The 12,833-nt window shown below is 46.6% G+C and overlaps 1 protein-coding gene across 6 annotated transcripts in view; it reads right to left on the bottom strand.

Moving 5' to 3' along the window:
- The window catches only part of Wdfy3 (WD repeat and FYVE domain containing 3), a 242,464-nt gene that overhangs the window by 15,679 nt on the left and 213,952 nt on the right, over positions 1-12,833 (bottom strand). For all 6 annotated transcript variants that reach the window (XM_057772666.1, XM_057772670.1, XM_057772669.1 and 3 more), the window contains 8 exons: positions 12,154-12,260; positions 9,960-10,113; positions 5,909-6,000; positions 5,612-5,824; positions 5,179-5,326; positions 4,921-5,075; positions 4,047-4,205; positions 1,940-2,119 (listed from right to left, as the gene is read on the bottom strand). In XM_057772666.1, the coding sequence (XP_057628649.1) occupies positions 1,940-2,119; positions 4,047-4,205; positions 4,921-5,075; positions 5,179-5,326; positions 5,612-5,824; positions 5,909-6,000; positions 9,960-10,113; positions 12,154-12,260 (1,208 nt within the window). The remainder of the gene's footprint in view (positions 1-1,939; positions 2,120-4,046; positions 4,206-4,920; positions 5,076-5,178; positions 5,327-5,611; positions 5,825-5,908; positions 6,001-9,959; positions 10,114-12,153; positions 12,261-12,833) is intronic.

Raw genomic sequence — 12,833 nt, 5'->3', positions numbered from 1 at the left:
GTATCTTCAACAGAAGCTTCAAGAACTGAAAGAGGAGTCTTTGCTGGAGCCAGGGATCACAAATGGAGGCAAGAAGCAATGAACTCAAACACCAGGACCAGAGGGTGGAGGGAAAACTATGAGCCCGGGAGGGTGGCATCTCCAGTAACTGAGAAGGCAGATGGGTGCTACAGACTGTGGTGTATCTACTGTCAAATCTGTACTTTCAGCAAAAGGGGGAAACAAACCAAGCTGATGGTTTCTAGCAAGAGGTCAGGCTGTGCAGTTCATTAGAGAAGCTGGACGGAGAGCCGTGGATGGACAGAAACCTCTCCAGAAGTCACTGAGACTTACCAAACCATCTTTAAAAGACTGCTATGCATACAACTGTTGCCTGCATGCATGTCTGTGCATCATGAGCGCTCGCCTGATGCCCACATAAGCCAGATGTGACGCTTTAGATACCCTAGGACTGAGTTATGGACAGCTGCGAGCCACCATGTGCGTGCTGGGAATTGAACCCTGGTCCTATAGAAGAACAGCCAGTGCCTTTAACCGCTGAGCAAGCTCCACTAAAACATCTTCAACAAACCCAAATGCATCTGTACAGTTTGGAGCCCTGGCTGCAATCGTGTACAATGGCTTGGCAAGACTAGAAACATGGATTCGAGCTACTTAGGAACAATCCTAGACCAAAGTGTTCTGAATGCTGACATCAAGCATCTCACTGAGAAACCCCAAGGCCAAGGAGTTATGTTGTGCCCACAGTTTTAGAAAGCTTTTTAGGTGCAGTGCTCATACAAGACCCCATGCATTCCCAGCTCTGAGCGCACGGCTCGCAGCAAGTGACACTCTCTGTGGGAGTCACTAGAGCTGAGTTCCTAGGAGTGGCTGCAGGATATCTGACTAAGACACAGCACGCAGTGTCACAGTTTGAACACGGGTGACGGCCGTGGTGGGAATCACTGGACTCCTGAGGCAGGAGGCTTATCTGTGGAGGTAGATCACTGCAGGGTGGGCCTCTGAGGGCTATAGCCTGGCCCTACCTCCAGTCTGCTAGGGTCTGAGTGTTTCTTACAGACTTCAGTACTAACAACTGCCTTATACCCACTCACAGCCCGCAGACTAGAACGGTTTAGCTGCTATGTCTTCCTCACCGTGATGGACCATAGCCACTTACATACCATGAGCCAAAATAGACCCTTTCTCTTTTGCTTTTGTTGGGAATTTAGTTACCATGTTGAGAACATTAAGTCTTACAAATAGAATCACCTAGAAGAAACCAAAATTATAAGGGTCCTTCCAGACAGAAGGCTGTGCGGATGATAGTAACAACCTCATACTGTGTTAAGAAGAAAGCCCCAGGACAGGGCCAGGGTAAGATGCAAATGAGTATGTGTAGCCAGGAAGCCAACAGGTAGGTTGCTATTAATTCCCAGGATTGCTCTGCGGATGGAGCACCATCTGTACAGGATGCCTCGCAGAGAGGAAGTCTCACACCTGAGCTCCCCTTGCTTATCATTCCAGCTTAGCAACGGATCTCCTTCTTGTCTACCTCAAAAGGCCTTGCTCTGCCAGAAGACTCTAGATAATGCATTCATTTTATTCTGATTCATTTATTTATATATGAAACACTAACTTTTAAAAAAGCTAGCATCTTCTGGTAACTTTGAAATCTGTTTTTTAAGTAACCTGATAATTATTTTTCTCTCGTTCATTGGCCCAGTGGTTAATAGTTTTTACTGTACAAAGAATTTCAACAAAGCACTTAGACTGTTAGCAAGTCCTAGGATTTGCATTTTTGTTGCTGTTTGGATTATAATTTTACATCCACTTGCTTTTCAAGCAGAATGCAGTGGCTCCTACATCGTGAATATACAACATGAATAACCATCAACTTTCCAAAGAGCTTCTGTCTGTGTTTAGTCTGGCCAGTATGTTTCCTAAACATTCTACTTACTGTTAACTCATTAATACAAAGAGCAGAAACGGGAGCTCGGTGGCCACGGAGCTGGGTTAGAAATGACAGTCTGTTCAAATCCCAAATGATGCAGGTTCGGTCTCGGGACCCGCTAACAATTATGTGATAGGCTAGTGATGCTGTGGCACAGGTGACAGTGTCCGTGTGGCCAAGTAAAGCCTACAAAGGGAGGAAAGCGAGAAATCAGGCCAACCCAATGGTAGAGTAGCCTAGCTGTGTCCAGTCTTCTAGTACCAGCAGAAGGACAGGTTCATTATTAGAGAGCCAGATGCCCAGAGCAGGTGCGGGGGTGACGGTCTAGACTCTCCTCCTTTCCATTCTTTTCAGCATGATGGAAAATGGTGGCCCAGACCTTTGAAGGAAGGGGGAATGTCCACTACCACTGGCTTGGACTCTTTCCACTCTTCCCGGGATCATGTGCTGACTATGGGGCCAAAGTCGAGGCCATAAGCTAAGCTTCTATTCTTCTGCCATAAACTCTTCTTTAGATGATTGTGAGCACCTGCGATTTTAAAGAGGATGAACCAAGAGCAATTATTACAGTGCTCAGAAGTAAAGAAATTAAAATTGCATGGTTGTGGTACATGGTCCTAAAAGATGAAGGAGTCTGGTCCTGACATGCCACCACTGCATCCTGCCGTCCTGCAGCTCTGTCTGCAGAAGTCGTCTGCACTGGGTAGTCCTTCCAGGGCTGCAGCAGGACAGCAATGTGCGATGGTTAGGGAAGAGTTAAGAGAAGTTTCTGATCAATGTTTCATTTACTGAAAATACGCTGCCTCCCCTGTCCCCAGTGGGACATGCTTGCTTACAGAAGGAGCTGCCTTAATTTTGTGGTCATATTGACACCTGGAGATATGCTGGGCAAACAAAGAACGCTGTTTTAAGTCCTAAGTTCACACTGACAGCACATGAGCTCAAAGTCCATTGGCTCCTGGTGGGTCCTTTCTGCCAGAAGTGTGCTTAGCAAGGGCGCCAGCAGCCTTACCTATGGTGCTGTGGAGAATGCCTTTACATGTTCATTGTAGTGACCAGAAGGACTCTTTGCTCCGTGTGGAAGGTTGTTGGACAAGGGACTTAATCCTCCCCATATGCAGCTAAAATATGGTTTGTTTGTTTTTTGCCTTTAAAATAGAGTCACATCTGATCTCAAGTTCTGGCTTTATCTCAAAGGTAACACTGCATGCCTTTTATGCATGCCCTCACCCCCAGACACAGTAACTACCTTGTAACTTGAGGCTCAGAGTTCTGTATGAACAAATGAGATAGCTTATTAATAAATTGCTTTTCAAATTATATCCTAAAAACATGGATGTACCCTCCTTATTTGAAAACACCTGCAACAAAGCCTCACAGATCCAGCACTGCAAAGCAGTTTAATACTAGAAGGATGGTGCTGTGGGCAGAGGAGCCTAAACACAACCCCTGGGCCCTGAATTCAACCCTAGAATCCACGGAGAGTTGAGAACAGAAATGGACTCCATTAAAAAAAAAAAAAAAAAACTTTCACATTAAGTAAAAATTAATAGAATCAAATAATGATTAAGTAATCAAAACACTTGTCAGCAACACCATCAGTGTTTTGCTGGACACGTGAACGAATCTGACCTGCTCTTAGGAATGACAAATGACAAACAACTAAGACTTGGTGGCCCAGCTAAGTGGAGCATTAATGACAATCTACAGAAAATACGCTTGGGGTAGAGAATTTCTAAGAAACATTTGTGTTTAAGTATCCTGAAATATAGTCCCCAAAGACAACTTCATTTAGATTTTAAGAGACAGTTTTTGAGAAACAGCTTATTCTGATTATTGAAAAGTATTTCTAGTAAATTAATATTTTGGGTCAGATGCAATTCCAACACCTAGGTGGTTGGGGAAGCATGAGTCTGAAGACAGACTAGACTACAGAGCTGGAAACAGTCTTAAGCCAAAAACAACATACAGCTTCACCCCCACAGCCAAACCACGCCTCCCCAACCATGCTCTGGGTTTGTCTGGAGTGGCTCTGGCCTAAGGAGGCCTTCCTAGTTTCTGGAGCCTGGTAGCTGAGCAGGAATGCGCCCGCCCTTTCCCCTGCTATGGTTACCTGCTTAAGCGTGAGGGGTTTGGCCTTTTCTTTGGAGGTGCCCATCTCCCACACACACACCACCGTGCTTGTTCCGCCCGTGATCACGAGCTTGGGGTTGGGGCAGATGGCGCAGAGAATCTGGCCCCACTCGGACAGACATTCATAGACAGTCACTGCCTGTCAAACAAAGTAGACATGAGACACAGGCCACCAAGTGCTGAGGAAGAGCTGCGCTGTGCTCCCGGGGAGAGCAGCCCAAGCACGCGCTGTCTCCCTCTGGGCTGGGTTCAGTTGCAGTGGACAGGGTTCAGTTAGTGACAGTTCCCCTGAAGTTCTATCCCAACTGCCTAAGAGCGTCTAAGCTACAGAAGCTGCTAAGCAACAAAATTAAGAGACTGTGTTCATATCAGTCTGATCTTTACCCGGTTTGGGAAAAATGATGTTCAACCTGTGTGATGGTAGCATGTCTGCCGTGAACATGCGTGTTTAAGGAGCATTCTGCCCACAGAGAACAGTGCCCAGTGTGACCATGGGGCTATACAATCTGCTTGGATGGGAGGAGCCAGCAGAGCTCCTGTCTGTTTCTCTAGGACACAGCACAGCTTTTGTGCTGTAGGAGGGGCTGCTTTAGGCTACTGTTACCATGGTGAGCGGCCAGATTGTGACCTGACAATAAGGAGGATATTCGGGTTGCAGAAATGGTGAGCCCTTTGCTGACTAGGATCTTATAGAAGAATTCTGGGAGTGGGAGAGAAGCTGTTAGCACCCAGTTCACAAGTTTCCCAGAAACACTTGTTCTTCAGGCTCTTGTAACTGTTCCAGCTTCTCCCCAGCTGTTAAGCCAGGCTGTCCAGACATGCAGGGAAGGATGAAGGAGGGAAGCAATGCACACCTTATCTGACTCGTAGGTCCCCAGTCTGCAGCTGAGGTCTGCATAGCCCCAGGCGAAGGTCTTGTTCCATGCTGGTGGGATAAGAACCTTGTTCTGCTCTACTGCAAGAATTCCTTTGTCTGTGCAGACAATCTGCCCCACAGGCTCTTTGAGTTCTGTATGGAAATCATTGCATTAAGACAAATGAGGATGTAGGACCTCAAGCCTCACACACAGAGCAAACATCCTGACCCCAGGCTCTGGTGCCCACCATCCTACCTTTCACAGGGGTCAGCGAAGGCCTCAGGTTGTCTAGGTGGTGGAAGAAGAGCTTGTCACTGGTGACTCCCGGGGGGATGGAGATGCTGATGTTGTCTCCATTGAGCCGACTCCTCACTCGCTTTGGTGGGTGAGGCTTCTTAAACAGCTGAGGAGGAGGAGGACACACTTAGAGGGAGACGTGTCCTCAGGCCTTTGGATGCCAAGCGTCATGGCCTCCTTAGCATACACTTTACATGTAACATCAACTATATTACCCCCATTTACCATCTGAGGAAAGAGGTTTAAAGGCTGAGACTAGGAGACGTACCACAGTAAGCAGCTACAGGTTACGGTGCTGAACTAACTTTCTGAAGACATAATTACTCAAACTAGACCTCGGCTGGCAGTTATTTTCCAGGAAACGGACCACGAAGGATAAGAACCTCCATACCTGCTTAGGGATCTGACCGAAGTTGTTAATGAAGCCGATGGTGGCCGTCTCCTTCAGAGGGTCGTTTATGTTGTAGATGTCCACTTGACCCTCATAAAAGAGGTGATGGAAGACATTGACAGCTTCCACTGCTGCAGGGCCCTGCTGCTTATAGCCAAAGATCAGGTCGATCCACTCGTGCAGGTGGGCGCTCACATAGTCACACTCCAGAGCCTGGGGTCAGAGGTCAACAGAATGAAAATATCCTCACCCCGCATGTGGTCACCGACCAGAGAAGCCCAGCATTCTTTCCCTTACCTCGCGGTGGACTCTGATGAACTCTCTCGGGTCTCCCTTTGCCCAGGGCGGAAGAATGACGTCTCCAAGCTTGGTGCCATTTTGTTTGCAGCCTGTGCAATGGGACGCGTTAGGAGTAAAGTGGAAGAGCAGTTTAGTGGTTGGCTGCCTACTAAAGAGACAGAAACTGTGCTAGACTCATCGCCAGAGCTATTCAGCCACAGCACAGAATACCCTCCCCAGTCCTGAGGCTGTTGTGGCCTTTCTCCAAGGCTGCTCCCTAGAGCAAGCCTCAGAAAGACTGCCAAAGTTCAAAAAAAGAAAAAAACAAAACAAGCAAAACTCCCTCAAGTGTCCTTCGGGAGGGTTAACTTACAAAGTTAAACACAGTTTCTCCCAGAGGCTCTGAGGCTAAGCTTATGGTTCACTAAGGGCAACACAGCAGTTTCTAGAATGCTGATAACTGCGAATCTCTTTTTAATGGCACATGTAGTAACTTCAGTACACAAGTTTTCTCATCTGTTCTCTCTCTCTATCTCACACACACACACACATATACACACACACTAAAGACAGAGTCTTTCTAGTGTGTAGCTCTGGCTGGCCTTGACTCACAGAAATTCGCCTGTCTTTGCCTCCCAAGTTCTGGGATGAAAGGCTAGGGCAACCATACCCGGCTGACACTTAAGAGGCATCCACAGAAAACAGATACTTTGTAGTGATGATTCTCATTAAAAAATAAAATCTGAAACAATAAATTTATAACATTAAAAGAAAAAACATTTGGAAAAATTAGAGCCTGTTGGCAGAAACAAAAACATCATTTTGCAATAAATATTGATCCCTATTCCATGTAAACTTATTTAAGTTATATTAGATAATCTGAAAGTATTAAAGAAATAATTTGAGCCAAGCACAGTGGTACACATTCATAATCCCAACACTTAGGAGACTGCAAACTGGAAGCCAGCCTCAGCTATATACAGCAAGTTCTAGGTCACCCTAGGTTACGCAGTAAGTAATAGGCTAGCCTGGGCTAGAAAATAAGATTCCCAATTTAAGAAAAAAAAAAGAAAAAGAAAACATCTGTTCTGAGGTTTAAAAAATTAACTGGAATTATCATCTGGAAAAGCGGGTTTTTTAATGAACTAACTCTTTTAAAAGTCATCTTGGCTTGTAATTCCCATAGGGACAAATGAGACGGCACCGTGCTGGAGTTACTGGAAACACTAAACCAGCGGCCTAACTTTGCGGCAGCTGGTTAGATAAACAATGTGCTGTTTCATCAAGTAGCACAATCTTCAAATTTCAGAGCACTGGGCTGCCTCAAAGAGATAGCCAAAAACAAACAAACAAACAAACAAACACTTCCTGAAGAAACCATCAAGTCTTCATCATTTAAAATGTGGTGGATGTAAAAACCAGTTTATTGACCGGCAGTAGTGGCACACACCTCCAATCCCAGCACTCGGGAGGCAGAGGCAGGCGGATCTCTGTGAGTTCGAGGCCAGCCTGGACTAGAGAGCGAGATTTAGGATAGGTTTCAAAGCTACACAGAGAAACCCCATCTCAAAAAACACAAAACACAAAAAAAAGAAATTACCATGTGACTTAAAAAGTCAAAAAGTCATACCATTATAGTGACCACACACTTCACATGTTCCCTCTCAGCCCCTCAATCGATCCCCTGCTCTGTGTATATGTCTGTGTGCGCACGTGTGTGCATGTGTGTGCGTGTGTGTGTAAGTCTGCAGAAGTCAGCTGGAATTACAGACAACTGTGAGTCACTCTACATGGTTGCAGGGCACTGACCTAGGACCCTCTGGCAAGATGGTCCTCACTCTTAACCATTGAGCCATCTTTCCAGCCCCACAGACCAAATTTTTTGTTGACTAAAACCAAGCAATAATCCCCAGGCCTCTTTGAGAAATAATTGAGCTTTAGAGAATACTTATGTTAGACATATTTCTTCAGAACTACCAGTCATTTTAAAGGTATCTGAAGGTGGCACAGTCACAGAGAAACCCTTAGTTTATGTATCCTGCAGGTCTTTTCCAGGAAAGACACAAGAACAGGAGCACCAGAACAACCGGAAAACAAGCCCGTGTGCTTTCTCTCACGCCATTGATCTTTGCTCGGAGAGTGGAAGCCTGGTTTTGTTTTGTTCTTGAGGTAAGAGTCATACGACGACTCTGATCAATTTAAAGAGACCAATTCCACGGCATTTGGTCATTCAGCAGGCACACAGCCAGCGTTTTTAGGTAGCTCCAGAACACTGTTATGCCTCTGAGAAACCACGGAGCGGTTCAGTGTTTTCTCCTGCACGTGGCAGTCACAGTGTGCGTGAGTCTGGGGTCTACCTGTTCTGAGGATGGCCAAAGCGTCACATGTTGTGTGACAACAATGGCGGAGCTGGGTTTTTACCACTCAGCATGATGCTTCTGAGGTTCCCCTATTGCTATACCAGGTGTGGAATGTCTCCCGAGGCCCTTGTTTGGTTAGACTGGTGCTACAAGGAGGCTGGACTCAGGGGTGGTCTTCTGGCCACTGGGCCACATTCTGAAGACATAGAGAGACACCAGTCCTTCCTGCTCAGTTCAGTCCGCGTTCCAGTCCCAGGAGAATGGCCCTTCTACCCCACAAGCCTCTGCTGCAATGCTCCCCTTCAGCATAGGCTGAACCCCAGGGCCAACCAGATTGTGGACTGAAACCTCCTACAGCCTTCTCATATGGTCAGGTATGTGTTGTCGGGTAGGATGAATAATGTTTCATGCTCTGCACTTGCGCGCTTCACATGTGCTCATCCATGAGCCCACTCACACACAGCTGAGCTGCCACGTGTGTCATGTGACATGGCACTCACACACAGCTGGTCTACCACGTATGTCATGTGACATGGCACTCACACACAGCTCATCTACCACACGTGTCATGTGACACGGCCCTCACACACAGCTGATCTACGTAACGTATGTCATGTGACATGGCACTCACACAGCTCATCTACCACGTATGTCATGTGACATGGCACTCACACACAGCTCATCTACCATGTATGTCATGTGACATGGCACTCACACAGCTGAGCTGCCATGTATGTTGTGTGACATGGCACCCACACACAGCTGAGCTGTCATGCATGTCATGTGACATGGCACTCACACACAGCTCAGCTGCCATGTGTGTCATGTGACATGCTGGGTGTGTCTGCTTAAGCTCTGGCTTCCATTCCACACATGTAGGAGTGGACCACTAGCTTATGTAGTGTTTTTATGCTCACTATTCCTTTGGTTTGTTTGTAGACTAGGCTGGCCTGAACCCTAAGATCACCCTCCACACCAGTCTCCCAAGTGCTTGGACGGCAGGTGAGCACCATCACATCTGTGCTTAACCATTGAAACAACAGACATCAGGTTCTTAAAAAAGACAAACTGAGGAGCAGCTGGCTGGAATACTCTAAAATGGGAACCATGGATTTGATGCTTTCAAAGAAACCCTCAGAAGCAGAGATCAGCAAATCATAATCCACAAGACTGTAACTGAAGGCAATGTCTCTTCCCCTAACTGGCAGGTAACAGAAGGAACACTACGCATGGAGATTTTCTCTTTTCAAGACATGCTGATTTGGTACTCCCCCTCCACCTGGAAAATAGGATATTCACAGGACAAAGAAACATGATTTAAATTATTTTTAAATCATAGTTTAAAAAAATGGGCATATAAAGTGATGATGCCTCGGGTAGCAGACAAGATTAACAAGATGCACGGGACTGTGCACACCACCCTCGGCCATTGATAGGGTTTCAACAGTAGATGTTTCTCAAATACACTTTGTTTTCACTGAACAACACAACCCCAACTATTGGATGCCGCCTGTGTCAGTGTTAAATTTCTCCCAGATTCCCAGTTGAACTGACTCTTTTGAGGCATGAACTTGCTTTCCTGTGTTCCATTTAGACACAAAGCAGTCAGCACAGCAGTGTGGATTACAGGAAACTTGCTGTCCAAGCACCACAGACAGACTTTGTAAGAGAGACTGCTAACGGTCCCAAGAAATGCCACTTCTCCGTACCCAGATCAAAGTTGTTAGAATTGAACAGGAATTCTGGCAGATAAAAAAATTCCGGGATGAGTTCTTTCACATCCGCCATGTTGTGCTTTGACGCGGAGTACCAGGCCTCACGCACGCTGTGGAACATCCGGTCTGCCAGATCGAAGTGTCCGCCCTGTGGGCAGGAGGAGGGAACAGAGTTTGTCAAGCTCGAGGGCTGAAACACTTTATACACCTTTGCCCACATTCTCATTTCTTGCCACCCTACATTAAACACACAGAACTTGAAATAATCATAAAATCCATTTCTCTTTGGTGTATTCTTTACAAAAAATGCCCAGTATATGTTTTATAATCAAAGTAAAATTAAAACAAGAAGACTGTAGACCGTTAGTCTCTACAGAGACAGCGAGACCATGAGGAGTAAGAATCTTCCACAAGGGATGAAGGCCTGTGGAACATTCTCGTGGGGACCCCATGGAATTGGAAAGTCAAGTCCCTAAGTGTGAGCGGATGTTTGGCCAGTTCTGCTTTTTACGTCAGCTCACAGGGTACCGGGTTCCACACAGGACTCCCATTCATATTTGCCGTTGGTGGATTCCATGACTTTCTAGTGCATATTAATATAAATTAACACGACACCTAAGTTTTTGCTGCGATTTTATTGAGTAGAAAGTTATCAGAGATTAATGGTTGATAAAACATGTTAATGTAGAATGCATTTTTACCCACGCACCCTCAGTTTTCTCCTGTCAGACCCTGATGGTGCTTTAGGGAGAAGGGAGCATTCGACAGTTGTTATAGGAAAACGCCAAAGACCACTAAGGGCAGCTGAGGTCTCTTGCTTATGGCTCTCTTACTTCTCCACTCTGTTCTGGGTACCCTGGCACCTTGCTGTCCCCACCCCCTTTGCCAGGCAGGCATATGCTTGCCTTGGGCCCTGTGTAGATTCCACTATGTTTCCAGGTGTTTGCAGGGTCCCTTCCCCCCTCTTCCCTAAGCCAACTCTGTTAAGTTGCCTCCCTCCCCCCCTTTTCACTCTTCACCTGCATTTCTGACACGGTTGATCACACTCTAAAAAACACTGCCCAATTTACTCATTTAAAACAATGTGTAGAGCCGGGCGATGGTGGCGCACGCCTTTAACCCCAGCACTCGGGAGGCAGAGGCAGGCGGATCTCTGTGAGTTCGAGACCAGCCTGGTCTACAGAGCTAGTTCCAGGACAGGCTCCAAAGCCACAGAGAAACCCTGTCTCGAAAAACAAAAAACAAACAAACAAACAAACAAACAAAAAAAACAATGTGGCCGGGCGGTGGTGGCGCACGCCTTTAATCCCAGCACTTGGGAGGCAGAGGCAGGCGGATCTCTGTGAGTTCGAGACCAGCCTGGTCTACAAGAGCTAGTTCCAGGACAGGCTCCAAAACCACAGAGAAACCCTGTCTCGAAAAACAAACAAACAAAAAAAACAATGTGTAGCTGTCTCCTTAACTAACCCTGAAACTGCAAGATAGAGCTTTGTCCTTATCCTCAGATGTCCTTCTGGACAGCCCAAGAGGGACGTGTGCAGGGGGGTCAGCAGGCCTGTGCTGACCCAGAGTGCGGGGGGGGGGGCTCAGCAGGCCTGTGCTGACCACAGAGTGTGTGTGTGGGGGGGGGCTCAGCAGGCCTGTGCTGACCACAGAGTGTGTGTGTGTGGGGGGGCTCAGCAGGCCTGTGCTGACCACAGTGTGTGTGTGGAGGGGGGGCTCAGCAGGCATGTGCTGACCACAGAGTGTGTGTGTGGGGGCTCAGCAGGCATGTGCTGACCACAGAGTGTGTGTGCGTGTGTGTGTGGGGGGTTCAGCAGGCCTGTGCTGACCACAGAGAGAATATGGAGGAGGCGATTATAACCATGGGCACAGAATAGGGCCTTTGAAAATAAAACACTTGCTGAATTCTAGTTAAGACTAACTCTCCCAGCCCCCACCCCCCCACGCTGGAATATTCATGCTGTTTACTTTACCTACAGGATCCTGGCACTTGTTCATCCTAAATGAATCTTGGTTTATTTATCAATTTAAGCTTAGCAGCATCTCAGCTCAGCTCTGAATCACCAACTTGTCACTACTAAAGCTCCATAGTGCTCCTTCTAAGGTCACATTTTTTTAAGAAAAGACAATTTTAAATGAAAGTAGACTGAATTAGAATGGTAAAAATTCGGAATTTGAGCTTTACCTGAAGCCGCAAGAATATCTGTGTGAAAGGCTCCATTCTGACGAGGTACGAGGCCACAATCATTGCCGACGAGTAGTGGGTGCCGTAGTGGTATGCTGGAGTTTCTCCTGCTCCAGACAGTTGGGGCATCATTAAAACAAAAGGAAATAAGAAAAGTAAACTTGGTGTTAATCAAATCAGAAGGTTTGGAAATGTTAGCAATTGTGATAGGTAACCGGGACACCAAATGCAGCTAGTGCCAGGCATGGACAGCAGGGCCACTTCAGCCCCACTAACCTCAGGTACATCCCATCTGGCAGGCACCGAGGACAAGCCTGCTGGATTCTCTCCTGAGAGGAGCACACCTGCCTTGGTCAGTTTGGGGCTCCGCAAGCCATCACCCACTGAAGTAGGATACCCACTTAGTGGATACTTGTTTCTATTAAGTTATAACTTGTAATGATAAACTGAGATCGACAAATGCAACGCAGTAGTATGTATCATTATTGTGTATCTTCCTTGGCAGTCAGGGTGGGGAGAGGGGCAGAAAGAAAATGGGCACAGGCATACAAATAGGCTTAATGTCAAAAGTTTCCCCCCTTTGCTTTATGTATTTGAGGGGAAAACCAAGTCACTAAATATAATAAATTGTACAGTTTACAAATTTCATCAATTCATAACTTTAAATGAAGGGCTTTTTA

Source organism: Chionomys nivalis, chromosome 6, assembly GCF_950005125.1.
Source record: "Chionomys nivalis chromosome 6, mChiNiv1.1, whole genome shotgun sequence".
Taxonomy (NCBI): Eukaryota; Metazoa; Chordata; class Mammalia; order Rodentia; family Cricetidae; genus Chionomys; species Chionomys nivalis.
Note: the sequence above shows the minus strand (reverse complement) of the source record. Positions and strands in the feature narration are given on the sequence as shown.